Consider the following 15,511-nt stretch of genomic DNA (forward strand, 5'->3'; position numbering starts at 1 on the left):
AGTTAGGGATACTTGGTACCTCCAGAGATGCTCAGCACCTTGCAGGATCATGCCCTGAATGAGTTCTGTGCTGCTTGAAGGTGCTGAATGGACCATCCCAGAGAATGAAGTCCTTAGTTTATCCAAAGCACAGGCATAACACAAGCCATAGCATCGCAGGCATCCAAACAACACATGTCCACCATGCCTCATTTGTGGTTTACAGGGACTGCTTTTTGGAGTGAGGCTAATTCAGCCCCTATGCTCATTCCATTCAGCTATTGATCTGTCTGGTGAGATGATCAGCAGTGGTGTCACTTAATGCTAATGGCTATGGTGGTCATCCTTTTCCCATCAATGAGTGGGAAGTAGTTCTTTTCTGACCCCCTAATCATGAGATTTGAATGATCATTCTTTCCCTGACCTTGCAGAGTGACAAGAGTTATGAATTATCCTCAAGTCATCCAGACCTCCATTTTACAAAAAATGAAACCATGCTATGTCTCAATGACTTCCAGGGGCAATGAATAATATTGACAAGGTGCTGTGTAAAGAAAGATGTCCTTTTGTGCTAAATCCATAGCTCTTTCATTTCATCAGGCTTCCCTCTGTTCTTATAGAGCTTTATCCTGCAAGCTGCTGAACACACCGGAGAAGTGCTGAGACCTGCTACTGCTGATGTCAAGCTATTGAGCTACCTGATGGACCTCATTCCACAACTAGGACCTTCTACAACAGCTGAGCTATTCGGGAGCAATGTGACACAACGTTCACTGAATGAACATGTACCTTCACAAAAATTCAGCTTCTGAGAGTTGGAGAGGGATTTTTCAGTGTGTGGCCCACAGATAGGTGACCATCTTCAAGACAAAGTGCAAGACCTAACTCTGCCCAAAAGAACCACTTCATTTCTTTTCTTTCAAGATGCTAAGATTCCACAGTGATGAGCGCAGTATAAATGTATAGCTAGACAGACAAAGAGTTAGATGGATAGACAGATAATTATTAGAGAACACTACCTTTGGAGCCCATCTGTTATATGAGAACTTTAAAGGTATTTTTCACCCATGTGCCAATTATCCAAATAAAGTTTAATCTGCTGTAATCTTCTATTTAATCTGTCACTGTAACAATGGCATATTCTGCCATGTACAAACAAAATAAAGAAACACCATATCGGGGGCGGGGGGGGGGAATATTTTTGCTGAACACTTTTTCTTTGATTTTGTCATAGAAGCTTGCTGATTCTCATTTTGCTACGCTGTAGATCCAGTAATACTCCCCAGAAACTGATGGTTAAACTCCACTGCTCAGAAGGTGCAGTGGAAGAGTATTGTAGTGAGATTGCATATTACTAAGACTTTACTACTTTTAAAAAGGTCTATTGCAGTCCATTAATTAGTATGCAATGAGGTGGATTGTAAATCATTAAAACTAAACTACACTTGTCAAAATAAATGAAAAAGTTCAGTTGGTGAGGGAGAACCCTTGATTATTTTTATTTAAATTCAGGGTTGTTCACTTACTTGGTACTTCACAAAACTCAGTAATCTGCCACGGATTAGTCCAGTCATTAGTGCAAATTAGCGAGGCTCTATTGTAGTCTGATTTACAAACGAGCGCAGGGATGTACAATTTTAAAAGGCCTACAAATGCAAGTTGCCTTTGGCTTTGGGTCAGATTCTGATCCCCCTGAAGTCAATAGCAAAACTCCCACTGATTCCAGTTGCAGATTATCAAACACCACAGTGATGGGCCTGGTATAAGATCACAGAAATTATAAGCTTTTTGGTGCAGAGGTATTGTTTTCATTATGTGTGTATACAGTGTCTAGTGCAGCGGGCCCTTGATCTTTACTGGGGCCACTTGCTGCGACTGCGATAAACATATCAAAAAGCAATAATGATAAAGAAACAGAATGGTATGCCATGGCATGACATGGGAGAAGCAGCAAGAGCTTGTTTGATGGCACTATCATAAAGCAGCACAGATTCATGCACCACCTGGAACTGGGCCATCAGTGCATTGGCTAGTAATGCATGCAAAATATAAAACACAGGGGGAAACTTCTCAAAAGTCATATGAAGTATAAACACAGAAATAAGAGATAGGACCATAGGAATTTCCATTCTGGATCAGGCCTGAAGTCCATCTAGTCCAGTATCATGCCTCAGACAGTGCCAGCACCACATAAGCAAGCAATCAGGGGCAAAGAAATAATTGGAGTGCATACAATTACAATAGTATGCATATACTGCATATGGACACTATCACATACCGAGGACTGTATGGTAGAGACAACTGACTCTTCATTGACATCATCGATTAACAAAAATAGCTTAGTCTCTCATCTCCCTTGACTTATATAGACAACACATAAACTACTGCAAATAATAGCATTGTGCAGACCTTACATTTTTACGTGATAACTGAAGTTTGCAGTGAGCATCTCAACACTGCAGGGCCAGAGTCTCAACTGGCATAAATCAGTTTAGCTCCACTGAACAGAGCAATGTCCATTTATACTCACTGTCTGGCCCACTTTACTGTATATGGAAATTGTGTAGTTTCAAACATCCCCAGAGAAGGCATGAGTTCCTTCTGTTCTTCTAGAGCATGATCTTTCTGCTATTATTTATGCAGGTGCTACTTTATGACTTTTGCATGCTATTGTCCATTGTTCCAACCCTGATTCTTTCTTTGGGAATTGTTGTTGACTTCTAACAGATCTTCTAAATTTCCTTCTTCTGGCTTTGGTAACAGCTTTATAATGAATCCTTTTGATAATCTGATATGTTTTTATATATATTGTGCCCTATTTGGCAGGAGATCCAGTCTTCCTAGGGCAATTTGTGGTTGATTGTGATCTGAAACATCAGTTCATATGTACAAGTGTTAAATGGCTTATTAAAAATAAAAAAAAAACATGTAATTTATTGGGGGCACTTTTATTGCTATTTATTGGCAGGATAATTATTTGGATCTTTTTTATTTTCAAGTGAGATCATGTCTATAGAGGGGAAGTTAAATTAAATGGGTTATTTCATACAGGCAACAGAAGTATGCTTGTATCTTTAGGGGTTGCTATAAATTATTCTCTTAATTTGGGAAAAGATTAAGAAACTTGATAGATGGAGTTCTTTTTAAAAATTGCAATCTACTGTTACTTATTTATTTTCAGATGTTCATCAATAGCTCTAATGGTAATGTTCAATTTTCAATATTTATTTAAAAAAGAAAAAATGCTGAAAGTTAGGAAAATGTCAGTGGCACTACTTGCTAAACTTTTAAAGTATGTAGTGAATCAACAGGGTCAGATACTGCGATCCTTAAACGGAATTCTATTCAACAGGGATTTTGGCTGGAAATAAACCCCACTGGATTAATATACTTAATATACCAAAAGGAAAAATACCAACATGAGCTCAACACCAAGTGTGACTGTCTTAATGTGCCTTTGAAAATCTTTCTGAGTTGCAAATTTAAGAGTATGTTATTTAAGAGTATGTTCATTGCCATATAAAATGACCCAGAAGTAAAGATAAATTAATAATGCATTGTGGGACTGATGAAAATACTTTTATTTTGTTGGGAGCCACAGTTGTTTACAGGTTCAACATTGGAGGTAAAGTTAGTTGGGAGAGTAGTTTTACTTCTATATTTTGGGGGCAGCTCCAATCAGGCCCAGAGGGACGGGTGTGGGGGGAGAAATTCCACGCCGGCTCGAGGCTTTCAGTTTGACAGGGCAACCCCCTGTCCCTTCTCCCCAAAACGAGGCCAACAGGAGTGAGCCAAATCTATCATTGTCATGTCTACACCAAGAGGCATCTGCAAAACTTGGTAAGCTTTCCACCCAAATCCTTCACTTCCACATGGTGACAGAGGTGGTCTGGAGAGATTGTAGTTCTTCAGAGGGCTACAAGGGGCTTATATTAAACTTCCTCCTCTCTTGATCCATTTCTCTCGCCTGTCAGTTTGTCCTGTCGTCCAACCCTTGCTCCCTCCCTCATCACTACTGTCAATAACTTCTGATGGGCAGAGGCCTGTACTCTAAGGTATCCAAGGAAACAAAAATCCAATTCAGTCTGTTACATAAAATTGTTTGTAAAAGTCAGCAAAAGCTGGAGACCAATAGACTGGGACAAACTGGATTGTTTAGGTTAGTTGAAGAGGAAAGATCTTCAAATGCTCCTGGTAGTCATCGGTTGGCATGACAACAAGCTGAAAGATTCTAAATATGGGTGGCAATGTGTTTTCATGGGTTAATATGGAATGGAATGAGGTTTACACCCCTTCTTGAACATTATTTACTTGGGGGACACTAGATGGGAGCAGCAGGATGGGTAGACTGGAAGGAGCGAGCTTTACTGTCATGGCTCCTACCCCCACTGTCTCATGAGACCCTAACCACCAACCTGACACTCTTGGGCCTTCATCGTCCTGACCCGACCAGGCCATGACATCACCACCTTCAGCTAACTCCTGAACACCAGGAATGTGAGAGTTGAGTTCCTGCAGTCACTCACTACACATCTGTCATTTTCCTTCCTACTGCATTTCTCCTCTTTCCTCCCTTGGTCTGTCTCTGGCTTAGCCAACAAGACGTCTACACCTCTTGCAACACTGCTCTGAGAAAGCAATGCCTTAAGCAGCCATATGCAGATAAAAGTTTGCCAGGGCTTGGAGTGGATAAGACCCTGTGCTGGGCTTGTGTTTCCTCAGCAGCAAGATCTCACATGAGAGTCAGCACCAGAGACAGAAGCGGCATTTTCCATGTTTACTGGTCTCTTTTTTCTCTCCCCTTTTGTGTGTGTGTTTGTCTTGTTTTGACTTAAAGAAACAGGACCGGACTCCAATAAGAGACAAGAGATCCAGACTGACTGAACTAACCTTTTCTCCTCCCCCAAAAAACAGTTAATACCATCTTTAACACCATCTAAAAACAGTCATGGAGAGGTTTCTCTCTACAAAAGGCTCTCTACAGCTAAAGGGAAAGGGAATATGGGATATTGTGAAAATGAAAGCCTGACTTACTACTTCACATTTTAAAGGCTGTTAACTGCTTTTTCTGTGTCTTTAATTAAAAGTTTAAAACATTTTATGGTAGTTTTCCCAGTAGGAGTCACCAGCGATAACGTGAAACAAATCCTCAGTCCATACTGCACTGTTTAATGTTGTAACAGTGACCATGGGTTTCAGAAACATCTTATTTCTTGTTGGGCCCCAAACACCCCTTTATCAATACAACACTCTTTTTTCTCTGGTTCTTCCCCCAACTCTCCACAACGTACCACTGTTCCTGAGTCAAATTCAAACACAGTGTGAGCAGGTACAATTCCACTGACTTCTGATTTAAATCAATAGAGTTGGGCCTGCTTCTTCACACCCCAGCTCAGAATTTAGTCCCCCCTTTTTAAAAAAGCTCTCCCATGACCCTGAAGCTAACTATTGGCCCATCTCTATTTCCCCTTTCCCAAAGTTTTTGCAAAAGTAACTCCCTCCTCCATCACTCCAACCACCTTTCCCACAACAATACGCTGGGCTAATTTCTCTTTGAGTATTGGTCTAGCCATAGCAAAGAAATCATTCTTCTGCAGAGAGTTAATAAACTTTTTCCCTACCCATGATGGCTCCCTCTGCTTTCTCATTCTCCTTGACCACACAGGCTTCTACACTGTAGTCACAGTTCTGTCCTCCTGGACCAACGCCTTAGATGTGAAGACATCTCTGGCTTGCTGTTATTCGTTCCATTTTTGCCTATCAACAGAGCCGTCCCTTGGGTAGCGTGAATCGGGGTGACCATCCTGGGCCCCGTGCTTTGGGGGGGCCCCACACTTCAATAAAATCAGCACTGTCCTGATATTTGGCCCTTTGTCCCGCGTCCCAACCAATGTACAATCAGGATGCCATTTGTCCCGATATTCAGGTGAGGCGGGAGGGGGGTGGGTGAGTGGGGTGAGGAGGCGAACAGGGAGGCGAGCATCAGGTGGGCAGGCAGGCAGGAGGAGGTGAGGAAGCAGGTAGGCGGGTGGACAGCAAGGAGGAGAGCGGCAGTCGCGTGGACGAGGGGACGCGCTGGACAGACAGCGAGGAGACTAGGGGGGAGGCTGATCTGTGCCAGGCCCCGCACTCCCCTAGGGACAGCCCTGCCTATCAAACTGCTCTTTCTATATCTCTGGCAATGGTTGACCCTTGTGCCAGGATGTCCCACCTGGGCTCATTCTCTAGCATCTGTTCTCTATTCTCTCCCTTGGTTACTGTATTTCATCCTTTAACATTGCCACAGTTACTCTGATGACTGTACAAATGAACTGTATGTACAGTACATTGTCTTGTGACAACTGAAATGACTGCCTACCTTGACCAAGTTAACTTTTTTCAGCTGAATGTCTCAAAGGCAAGAACTGGGAGGAAAAGAAGCATCCTGTCTTTTATATCTCTCCCTTCCTTGAGTCCGTTCCATTTGCCTTCACGGTCCATAATCTTGGCACTATCCTGGACTCTGTGTGGGCCTAAAGAGTGGGAGATATACCCCAAAGTGAAGTCCAAGATCCATGGGCATGCTTGCATATTCATTAGTGCACCTATGTTTGCACGCACAGGCCTATCTGGACATCCGCATCAGACATTTGGACACATAAATATATATTTAGATGCCTTCATTTCATCTATTCAAGTTATGCACACAATTGCAGTAAGTGTGCACTCAAAAGCAAGCACATGAATGCACAGGCAGAAACTGTGCATGGATCTAGGACCCCATTGTACAAAGAAAATCTGACCTTTAACCTCTCTGCATCTCATGCAAATCCCCATCTGCAAAATAATAGTTGTAAATAATTACACCTCAGTAACTGTGAGTTTTAATTGACGTCAGTAAAACACTTTCTGATTCTCAAATGAAGTATTTCTACTTTATTACAAAGAGGTCAATCAACTCAGTATCAATTGTGCTTTTCGTAAAAATTGCCAATCCCAGAAAAGGGGACTTTTGGGGCCTGAAGGCTTGTGCATTTTTAATGCATTTGTTCATGCAGTAAAACTTATCACACTAACTACTTGGCCCTTTCTTTAAGGTTCCTATTGACTTCACTGGGTTTGGCTCAAGCTGCAACTGAACTGATGATACAACTGATCACTGATCTGTAAATTCCCCAAAACCATTAACTTGGAATATCATTGCTCTGATGCTCGAAAGTCCCAGGTATAAGCAGCTGCTGTTCAGTGCTTTTCTTCTGTTTGAAGTGAGTGGTTCTGGACAACAGATCAGTGACTAAGTGGGCTGCATTTAGAAAACTCCCCACTGTACACTGAGTTTGAGTTGGTTTGGTGTCCTTAAACAACTTGGCTTAGTGCATGGAGCTCAGACATTCTCATGACCCAATCCCTATTTTAGGACTTTTCCATCTATTTAAAGTGCAAGAATGGGGGGGAAAAGTGCTTGAAATTAATTGTGTGGATGACTTATATGCACCAAGTATTCCATTTCTTCTAGAAGATGAAATGTTAACTATGCTTAGGATCATAAGCAGGGATTCCATGCCTTTTTTGTTGTTGTTTCTCCAATAGATACTGGAAAACTCCCTATTGGGGGTTAGAAAAAGTCACCGACGAGTAAGTAGTTTACGTCCTTTAAAAATAAAACAAGAAAGCAGAAGCTTTCAAAAGAGCAAGTTTCCAGCTAGTTTCTCCTACAGGGGGAGGGGAGCACTGGGCCAAAAATAAAGAAAGCCCTTTAATGGTAAATCATTTTTTAAACTGGTGTTAAACCACTTCACTTAAAGGAAGGCAAAGAAAAGCAGCTGAATATCTTGATTGTTATCAACAAACCACGGGGATGAAGCCACCAGTAACTAAAATACAGGAAATTCTAGTCTCCGGTGATAAATAAAAGTCGCAACAGCACAGGATGCGTGCAGGGCAGCTCCTTGGGCCAAAAGGATCTGAAAGGCAAACAGCTTCTGCTCTTTTGTTCTAACATCTGATGTGTGTCCCCTGCAGGTCCCATCTGTGCATCTGGTGCCTGGGACAGCAACAGCACTGATCCTGCCGCTCTCTGCCAGACCAGACCAAAGCAACCATGGGAATTGCCCTTTTCTTCCTAGGCCAGGCATTGCTTTGGGGGGTGCCCTCGTGGGCAAGTGAGGAGGCAGAGGCCCTGTGCGCCCAGACTGCCTGCTACACCGTCCACTGGGGCAAGCTCAATTGGGCGGATGCCCAGGAGAACTGCAAGAGCAACGGAGGCAACCTGGTGACCATGAAGAGCCAGGAAGAGGCCTTGCATGTCCAGGATCTGCTAGCCAAGCTGCCCAGGAGGGAAGCTGGGCCAGAGGGGCAGGCGAGGCTTTGGATCGGGCTCCATCGGGAGAAGGGCAAGTGTTACCAGCAGCACCAGCTCCTCAAGGGCTTCAGCTGGGCCTCCGGCGGGGAGGAGACCGACTACACCGGCTGGCTGCGGGAGCCCCGGGAGACTTGCACGAGCAGGCGCTGCGTGAGCCTGCACTGGAACAGCACCGCCCCCAGCGCCCCCGGGCTGGGCTGGACCGACGGGCCCTGCAGCGGCTCCTCCGCCAGGGTCCAGGGCTACCTCTGCAAGTTCAGCTTCCAGGGCATGTGCCGCCAGCTGGCGCTGGCCGGGCCCGGCAGCGTCACCTACACCACCCCCTTCGGCCTGGACAGCGCCTCCCTGGCGGCCGTGCCCTTTGGCTCCCTGGCCGCCGTGTCGTGCCAGGGCCAGGCGGCGGGGCCCTTCCTGCTGTGCACGGCGCAGGAGGGCGGCGGGTTCGCGTGGAACAGCCCGGGCCCGCTGTGCGCCTCGCCCCGCCACGGCTGCGCCTACAGCAACGGGGGCTGCCAGCACCAGTGCCTGGAGCTGGCCGGCGGCTCGTTCCGCTGCGCCTGCCGCCCGGGCTACCGGCTGGGCGGGGACCTGCTCTCCTGCTCGCCCGTGGACTACTGCAGCGCCCAGCCGTGCCAGGGGCAGTGCCTGGGCCGGCCGGGGGGCTTCGAGTGTCGCTGCCCCGCGGGCTACGCGCTGGCCGGGGACGGGGTGAGCTGCGGGGACGTGGACGAGTGCCTGGGGGAGCCCTGCCAGGGCAGCTGCCTCAACACGGCGGGGGGCTTCGCCTGCACCTGCCCGCCGGGCTACGAGCCCGCGGGGCCCGGCGGCCGCCAGTGCCGGGACTTGGACGAGTGCGCCCAGGGCGCGCCCTGCGCCCAGCTCTGCACCAACACGCCGGGCTCCTTCCTCTGCGCCTGCCGGCCGGGCTACCAGCGGGGCCCCGACGGGGCCTCCTGCCGGGACGTGGACGAGTGCCTGGGGGAGCCCTGCCAGGAGCGCTGCGTCAACCAGCCCGGCAGCTACCAGTGCCTCTGCCCGCCGGGCTGGGCGCTGGCCCCCAACGGCGTCTCCTGCCTCTCCGGCTCCAGCCCCACCACCCCCGGCAGCGCGGCCCCGTCCCTGTCCCTGCGCCCCGCAGGAGAAGAGGAGCCGGCGGCTGGGGGTGGACAGCCGCCGGACACCCACCCTGCTACCGAGAGCCCAGCCCCGGGCTCTGATCCAACCACCCGAGCCCAGCCAGGAGGAGCAGAACCGAGCACCCTCCAGCCAGCTGCCGTCAGCAGGGCGGCAGGGGTTGGGGAACCCATGATGAAACCCGACGCTGACCAGGCCACCGATGGCCCCAAACTGCTCCTGTACTATATCCTGGGCAGCGTGGTGGTTATCCTGCTGCTGATGGCTTTTGCCCTGGGCTTGCTCATCTATAGGAAGAGGAAAGCCAAGAAGGAAAAGAAGAAAGCCAGGAGTGCCACAGACAACTACTGCTGGGTACTTGAGCAGGCAGAGAAAAAAGCAGTAGACAATGACTACAGGTAAAGGCAGGAGTCTGCAGAAAGGGTAGCATGCTTGCAGGGACTAGGGTAGCATCAGGGTTCTCTGGAGGGAGGGAACACTTAAACTAAGGATAATTGTGTGCAGCAGAGAATATTTCCCATATTATATAAAACTATGCTTTCATTATGTGACTTAACTTTAGTTTTCACTTTAGAACCCTGGGTTTGGCATTGTCTCAGTGTCAGAGGAACAATCAGTCTGCCACTTGGATCAAGATCCCACTACTGTTCCCACTGAAATCAGTATCAAAACTCCCACTGATTTTAATAGGACAAGGATTAGGCCCAGAGTGATAGGTTGCTTTTGAAAAATAAAAGCAATCACCCTGAAGAGCTCATTGGAACTTTCAAAAAGATAAACATCTTTACAATCAGAATAATCATGGCCCTGATCTTGCAAACACTTGTGTACCTGACAGGTTTCAGAGTGGTAGCTGTGTTAGTCTGTATCAGCAAAAACAACAAGGAGTCCTTGTGACACCTTAGAAACTAACAAATTTATTTAGGCTTAAGCTTTCGTGAGCTAAAACCCACTTCATCAGATGCATGGAGTGGAAAATACAGTAGGCAGGTATAAATACACAGCACATGAAAAGATAGGAGCTGCCTTACCAAGTGGGGGGTCAGTGCTAATGAGCCAATTCAATTAAGGTGGAAGTGGGCTATTCTCAACAGTTGACAAGAAGGGGTGAATACCAAGGGAGGAAAAATCACTTTTGTAGTGCTAATGAGGCCAATGTAATCAAGGTGGCCCATTTCAAACAGCTGACAAGAAGGTGTGAGTATCAGCAGGGGAAAATTAGTTTTTGTAGTGATCCATCCACTCCCAGTCTTTATTCAGGCCTAATTTGATGGTGTCCGGTTGAGAAAGCATAAGAGGATGCAAGATCAAGAAGTTAGGAAAAGGTATTTGAGGAGGAATTGCCCATCTATTGTCACTTAGGATAGAAAATAATCTCCTCTTTCAAAATATAGTAATATCAAAACCCAAACCATGCCTGTTTTATTCAAATATGTGTGTATTACAGTGTCATAGAAGCTTGTAAGTAGTCCAGGCTGGGTATATTTGTTTTTCACCCATTGATGAGAAACTGTCCAGGGTTGTAGTGTATTTGCTAATTAGGGGAGTTAGGATATCCCCTTCCAAAGTCATATCACTTTTCTCAAGGTGAAGTCATCCCTGGCCCTTGTATGGGTCTGCAATGCTGGGGAGAAAGTGGGTGTCTGTTAGCCCCTTGCATGCTGACAGTAAAGTTCAGTCACAATCTCAGTCTCTGCACTCATTGCTCCAGAAGTGGTCAGGAGGAGATGGAGCCATGGCCCCCACGCCGTTCTGAACTAGCTCATCGATTTTTCCCCTTAAATACATCTTATGGATTTCATTGTGCTATTCACCATTGCTTCCTTGGATATGTTTATAAAGTGTATTTATGACAAAGCAGAATTATTGTTTTTTTTTAGAAGTGATTGATGATTTTAGGTGCCTCCATTTCTGGGTGCTCCACTGAAGAGACCTAATGGGGCCTGATTTTCAGAGGGCTGGTTGTTGTTTTTTTAAATGAGGCCCCTTTAAGATGTTTCAGACTGGGCACACCCAAAACTGAGAGACCCAATCACTAGTCACTTTTGAAAATCTAAGCTTAGAGTCCAAGTCTTGCTCCTAATCAAGTCAACCCCAGTTTTGCCATTTACTTCAATGGAACAGCACCATGCCTATACAGAGTACAAAAGGTGCTAAAGAGGAATATGGATCTGGTTATAAGGGTACATATTTTCCCTGAAATACCCACCACCTTTATATTCTTGCAGCTTTTATTGTATACTTGAGGCCACATTTGACAGAAATGTGAACTTAACACAAAAGAGTTAGCTGTGAGCCTCACAGCTACATCCTGTTCTTTTTAGTGTGTGGAGGAAAACCCTTTCCTGCTGTTTTTCGTCTCTGGTTATCCATTGTACAAGTCAAGAAAACAGGAAAATGTAACTTCTAGCAGCTGTAAATGTTTTGAATAGTTTGTATATGCTTCCATTTCTCTGGACAATAGTTGAAAGAAGCAGTGTACTCATCCCTGGTTTATTGGGAAGACCTGCAGAAAATTCATACTAACTAATTCTTTGTTATGACACCAATCTAGTCAAGCATGTAAGCACGTGAGTAGCTTTAAGCATCTTTGTAATCCCAACAATAGGACTAAGATTAATGTTATGCATGTGCTTAAATGCTGTGCTGGGTCAGGGCCTATATGAACAGTCATACCAACAAACTTTAAAATTCTGGGATTATTCGTTTTGCTTTGTGTCATTTTCAAGATGTTTATAATCCTCAGTCTTTCCCCATTCATTTTGTGGTGGAAGATATCCAGGCGTTTCCATGTTAACTCTTTTCACCCAAAATGAATGGGAAACTAGAAAGTATAGGTGTGGAACCATAAAGCCAGTGTAAAATCTCACATATTTATTCAGAAAGGTTAATAGTTCAATCCATAATCCTGAGTTTTTAGTATTATATAAATTTTGTGTATTCTGGTGTGTCTCACAGGATTATGAGTAAAAAATTCTAATCAGTTAAGGCCACCAAAAACATTGATTTGCTATGTATGTAGGTTTAGCTTTAACTGCCCTTTACCTCACCAGGTGAAACCTCTTGAGGCCAGTTTCATTTCAGTGGAGTCACATCAGTGATGAATTCAGCCCTTGCTTGCTTTTTGCCATGAATCAGTTTTCTTGATTCAGGGCTCAATGCAGAGCCGACTGAAGTCAGTGGAAAGACTCCCATGGACTTCACTGGGCTATGGATCAAGCCCTTGAAGTGAGTAGGAATGGCAAAGGAACAGATTATGGTATCTAAATGAAGAGTCAGGAGATCCCAAACGTTAATGTGGGTTCTGTATGTATTTGCTCTGTGGCGCTGGACAAGTAACTTCAATTTCCTCCCTGTAAATGGGGAATAATAGTGTTTACCTGCTAACCTCATGTGGGCATTGTGAGGACTGATTTGTTAACACATGTGAAATGCTTTAAACACAGCAAGTGCTTTGTATGTGTTGTTATATTCCTGTTATGCCAGGGTTGTATGCACAGACCTCCTCAGTGCTAATGGGAATTACCAGTGCTTAAAGTGCACCAGGTTTAAACACGTTACAGGCCTGGGAAATACAATTGCTAAGAAGCCAGCCAGCTTGCTGAGATGCTCACATTTTTAGTACCACCTGAGGAACGTCCTTCTCATTGGCGGCTTTCCCGACTTGCCCACCTTTGGTGAAGAGCAGCTAATCTGAGCAGCTGGAGGAAGCAGACCAGAGTCTTCTCCTTTTTCCCTTAGCAACCCAGTACCAATCTCACAGGATGCACAAGGGGAGCGGAAAGACTCCAGCATCTCAGAACAGCTCTGATCCTTCCTTCCCCCGCCCCTCCTGTGAGCAATGGGACAGCTCCTCCCCATCCCAACGCTATCAGGCCTGGGAAGGGATACAAGAGGCTCTCACTGCAGAACCTCCTCCCCTTTCCTCCAGGCCTGGGAAACCAGGGTGAAGAATTCCAGGAGATGCAGGAGGAACAGAGGTGAGGCTGGGTGGGCAGAACTACTGGGGGCAGGCAGATGTGGCGCGATAAGACCCCCCACACACACTTTTTCAGATCCTTTTAATGACTGGTAATTCCATGCAGCTGCCCACAGGTTGAAATAATACATGCCCGAAAATGTTCTGTTCTTCACAGGTAGCAGCATCATTGGTGCATCAATGTTACATTTGTGTATGATGATATTACAGGTGTTCTCAAACAGTGTTTTCCTTTTTTTAACTTTAATACCGTAACTAGCATTACCTCAGTGGATACATTGGTCTTCTGATGGAAGCATGTACAAACAAAATCCAAATGAAATGTGTCATTGATGCTTTGAAATAAACATGATGTTAATACTTATTGATGCAATACACGATACATTGTTTTATTTGTGATGTTTCAAATAATTTGTGTAAAACTGCCCCCAAACCAAGAACTTTTTTGTACTAAAACTGACAAATAATTGATTTGTTTTTTTTTAGGAAAGCAGATACCCTCTGTGAAAAATGTCATTTAGATAAAAAAAAAAAAAAAATTGACAGAAACCTGGGTTTTGAGGGAAAATTTTTGACTAGCCCACTGATAAATTGTCCTTGCTAGTCAAGATTAAGCAGGGCAGTGCTGGAAAACTATCTGCATTGTCACTGCTCATGCTGTACCTGCTCTGTACAGAGGACTTTGGTTTCTGGAGCTGTCAGTCAGGTACCTTTCATCTAATAATGATTTAACATGTATACTAATGAAGTGTTTTGAGGCCTCAGGCAAAATCAGGGCCTTTTGTTCTAGGTGATGTACAAATGTATACGAAGTAAAGGTTCCTGCTCCCCAGAATTTAAGCCTAAGGCCAATGGAATGCACTCAGACAGACCCACATGGAGCCTTTTTGACTTCAGTGTCGTTCTGGAGGGGGCAGGGGTCTATTCATGCGGCTCTCACGGCAGGACCAAGGCACAGAACACTAATTTCTTTAAAACAGCAAAATATTAATCATTTGGGGTTACCAAGATAGATCTGCTCGGCTGATGAAAGATTCATCTAGGAAAAATTGAAACATAAGCAAAAATTTGAACTAGCCTTACTGACCAGACCCACTCTAAAGATTCTCATTTCTATATCCCCCGTGTCCTCCTACCAATCACAGAAGTTTTTGTTAAATGGTATATTAAAAAAAAAAGATGAATAAATGAGCATTTTCAAAACAGGAAAAGCTTTTCTGGATTCATTTTGGCTAGTATCAGTGTCTGCCATAGGAAGAGATGACTAAAATTAAGTACCACTATGATGCGCATAGTCTCAATATTTATACAGGGAAGTGAGATAGATAGGTCATGCACTACCACTACCTAATTTAGGCTGGTGATCTGGAGAAGAAAACAGAAATGTGGTTATATCTGACAGAAGTGCAATATGGTGGAAGTGAACTGCTGATTTTGTAGCACAGTCATTGCTATAACATGGTCAGAAACCACTATTATTGCTATTGATGTTCATTATGGTAGTGCCTTGAGCCTAACCAAGATTGTGGTAGGCATTATACAAGCCCAGGGTACAGAGTGCTATTACACTGAAGAGCTTATAATCTAAACAGGATGGATAGGGGAAAGAGATACAAAAATCATAGTTTGTCCATTCTTTTAGTCAGCCTACATTCAGACCTACCATTTACTGCTGTGGGATTTCTCAACCAAGAGCCTGAAGTCAATGGAAAGACTTCCACTGATTTCAGTGGCCTTTGGATCAGGCCCATATTAGTTATTTTGGCCCTTACTTGTCACAGGTGCAGTAGATCGCAAATGAACTGGGACACTGTCAGGGTAAGCCAGGATATCGCACTCCCTGGGACCAGTGCTGAGAGATAAAATCTCCACAAGGATAGTTCTGGGCCTCTGAAGTTTCCCCCAGGATCTGCAGACCCCCTTTTTCCTGTGGGGCAGGGAGTATGGAAAGATTTGGAGGAAAAGGTGTCAAATAACAAAATATGATGCACTCTGCAAGGATTAACATGGCTCCCTCAAATCTACTATGTTCCCCAAAGTGTCTCACGCTGCAAAAACAAGTGCTTTAAAAATGCCTT

General features: G+C 45.0%; 2 protein-coding genes across 3 annotated transcripts in view; one reads left to right on the forward strand and one right to left on the reverse strand.

Moving 5' to 3' along the window:
• SSTR4 (somatostatin receptor 4) overlaps nt 1–15,511 on the reverse strand; it is a 104,278-nt gene that overhangs the window by 54,421 nt on the left and 34,346 nt on the right. The window lies entirely within an intron of this gene.
• CD93 (CD93 molecule) lies at nt 7,903–14,632 on the forward strand. The gene has a single exon (XM_074949703.1). The coding sequence runs from the start codon at nt 8,060–8,062 to the stop codon at nt 9,854–9,856; it is 1,797 nt and encodes a 598-aa protein (XP_074805804.1). The 5' UTR covers nt 7,903–8,059; the 3' UTR covers nt 9,857–14,632.

The sequence above is a fragment of the Natator depressus genome, chromosome 3 (assembly GCF_965152275.1).
Source record: "Natator depressus isolate rNatDep1 chromosome 3, rNatDep2.hap1, whole genome shotgun sequence".
Taxonomy (NCBI): Eukaryota; Metazoa; Chordata; order Testudines; family Cheloniidae; genus Natator; species Natator depressus.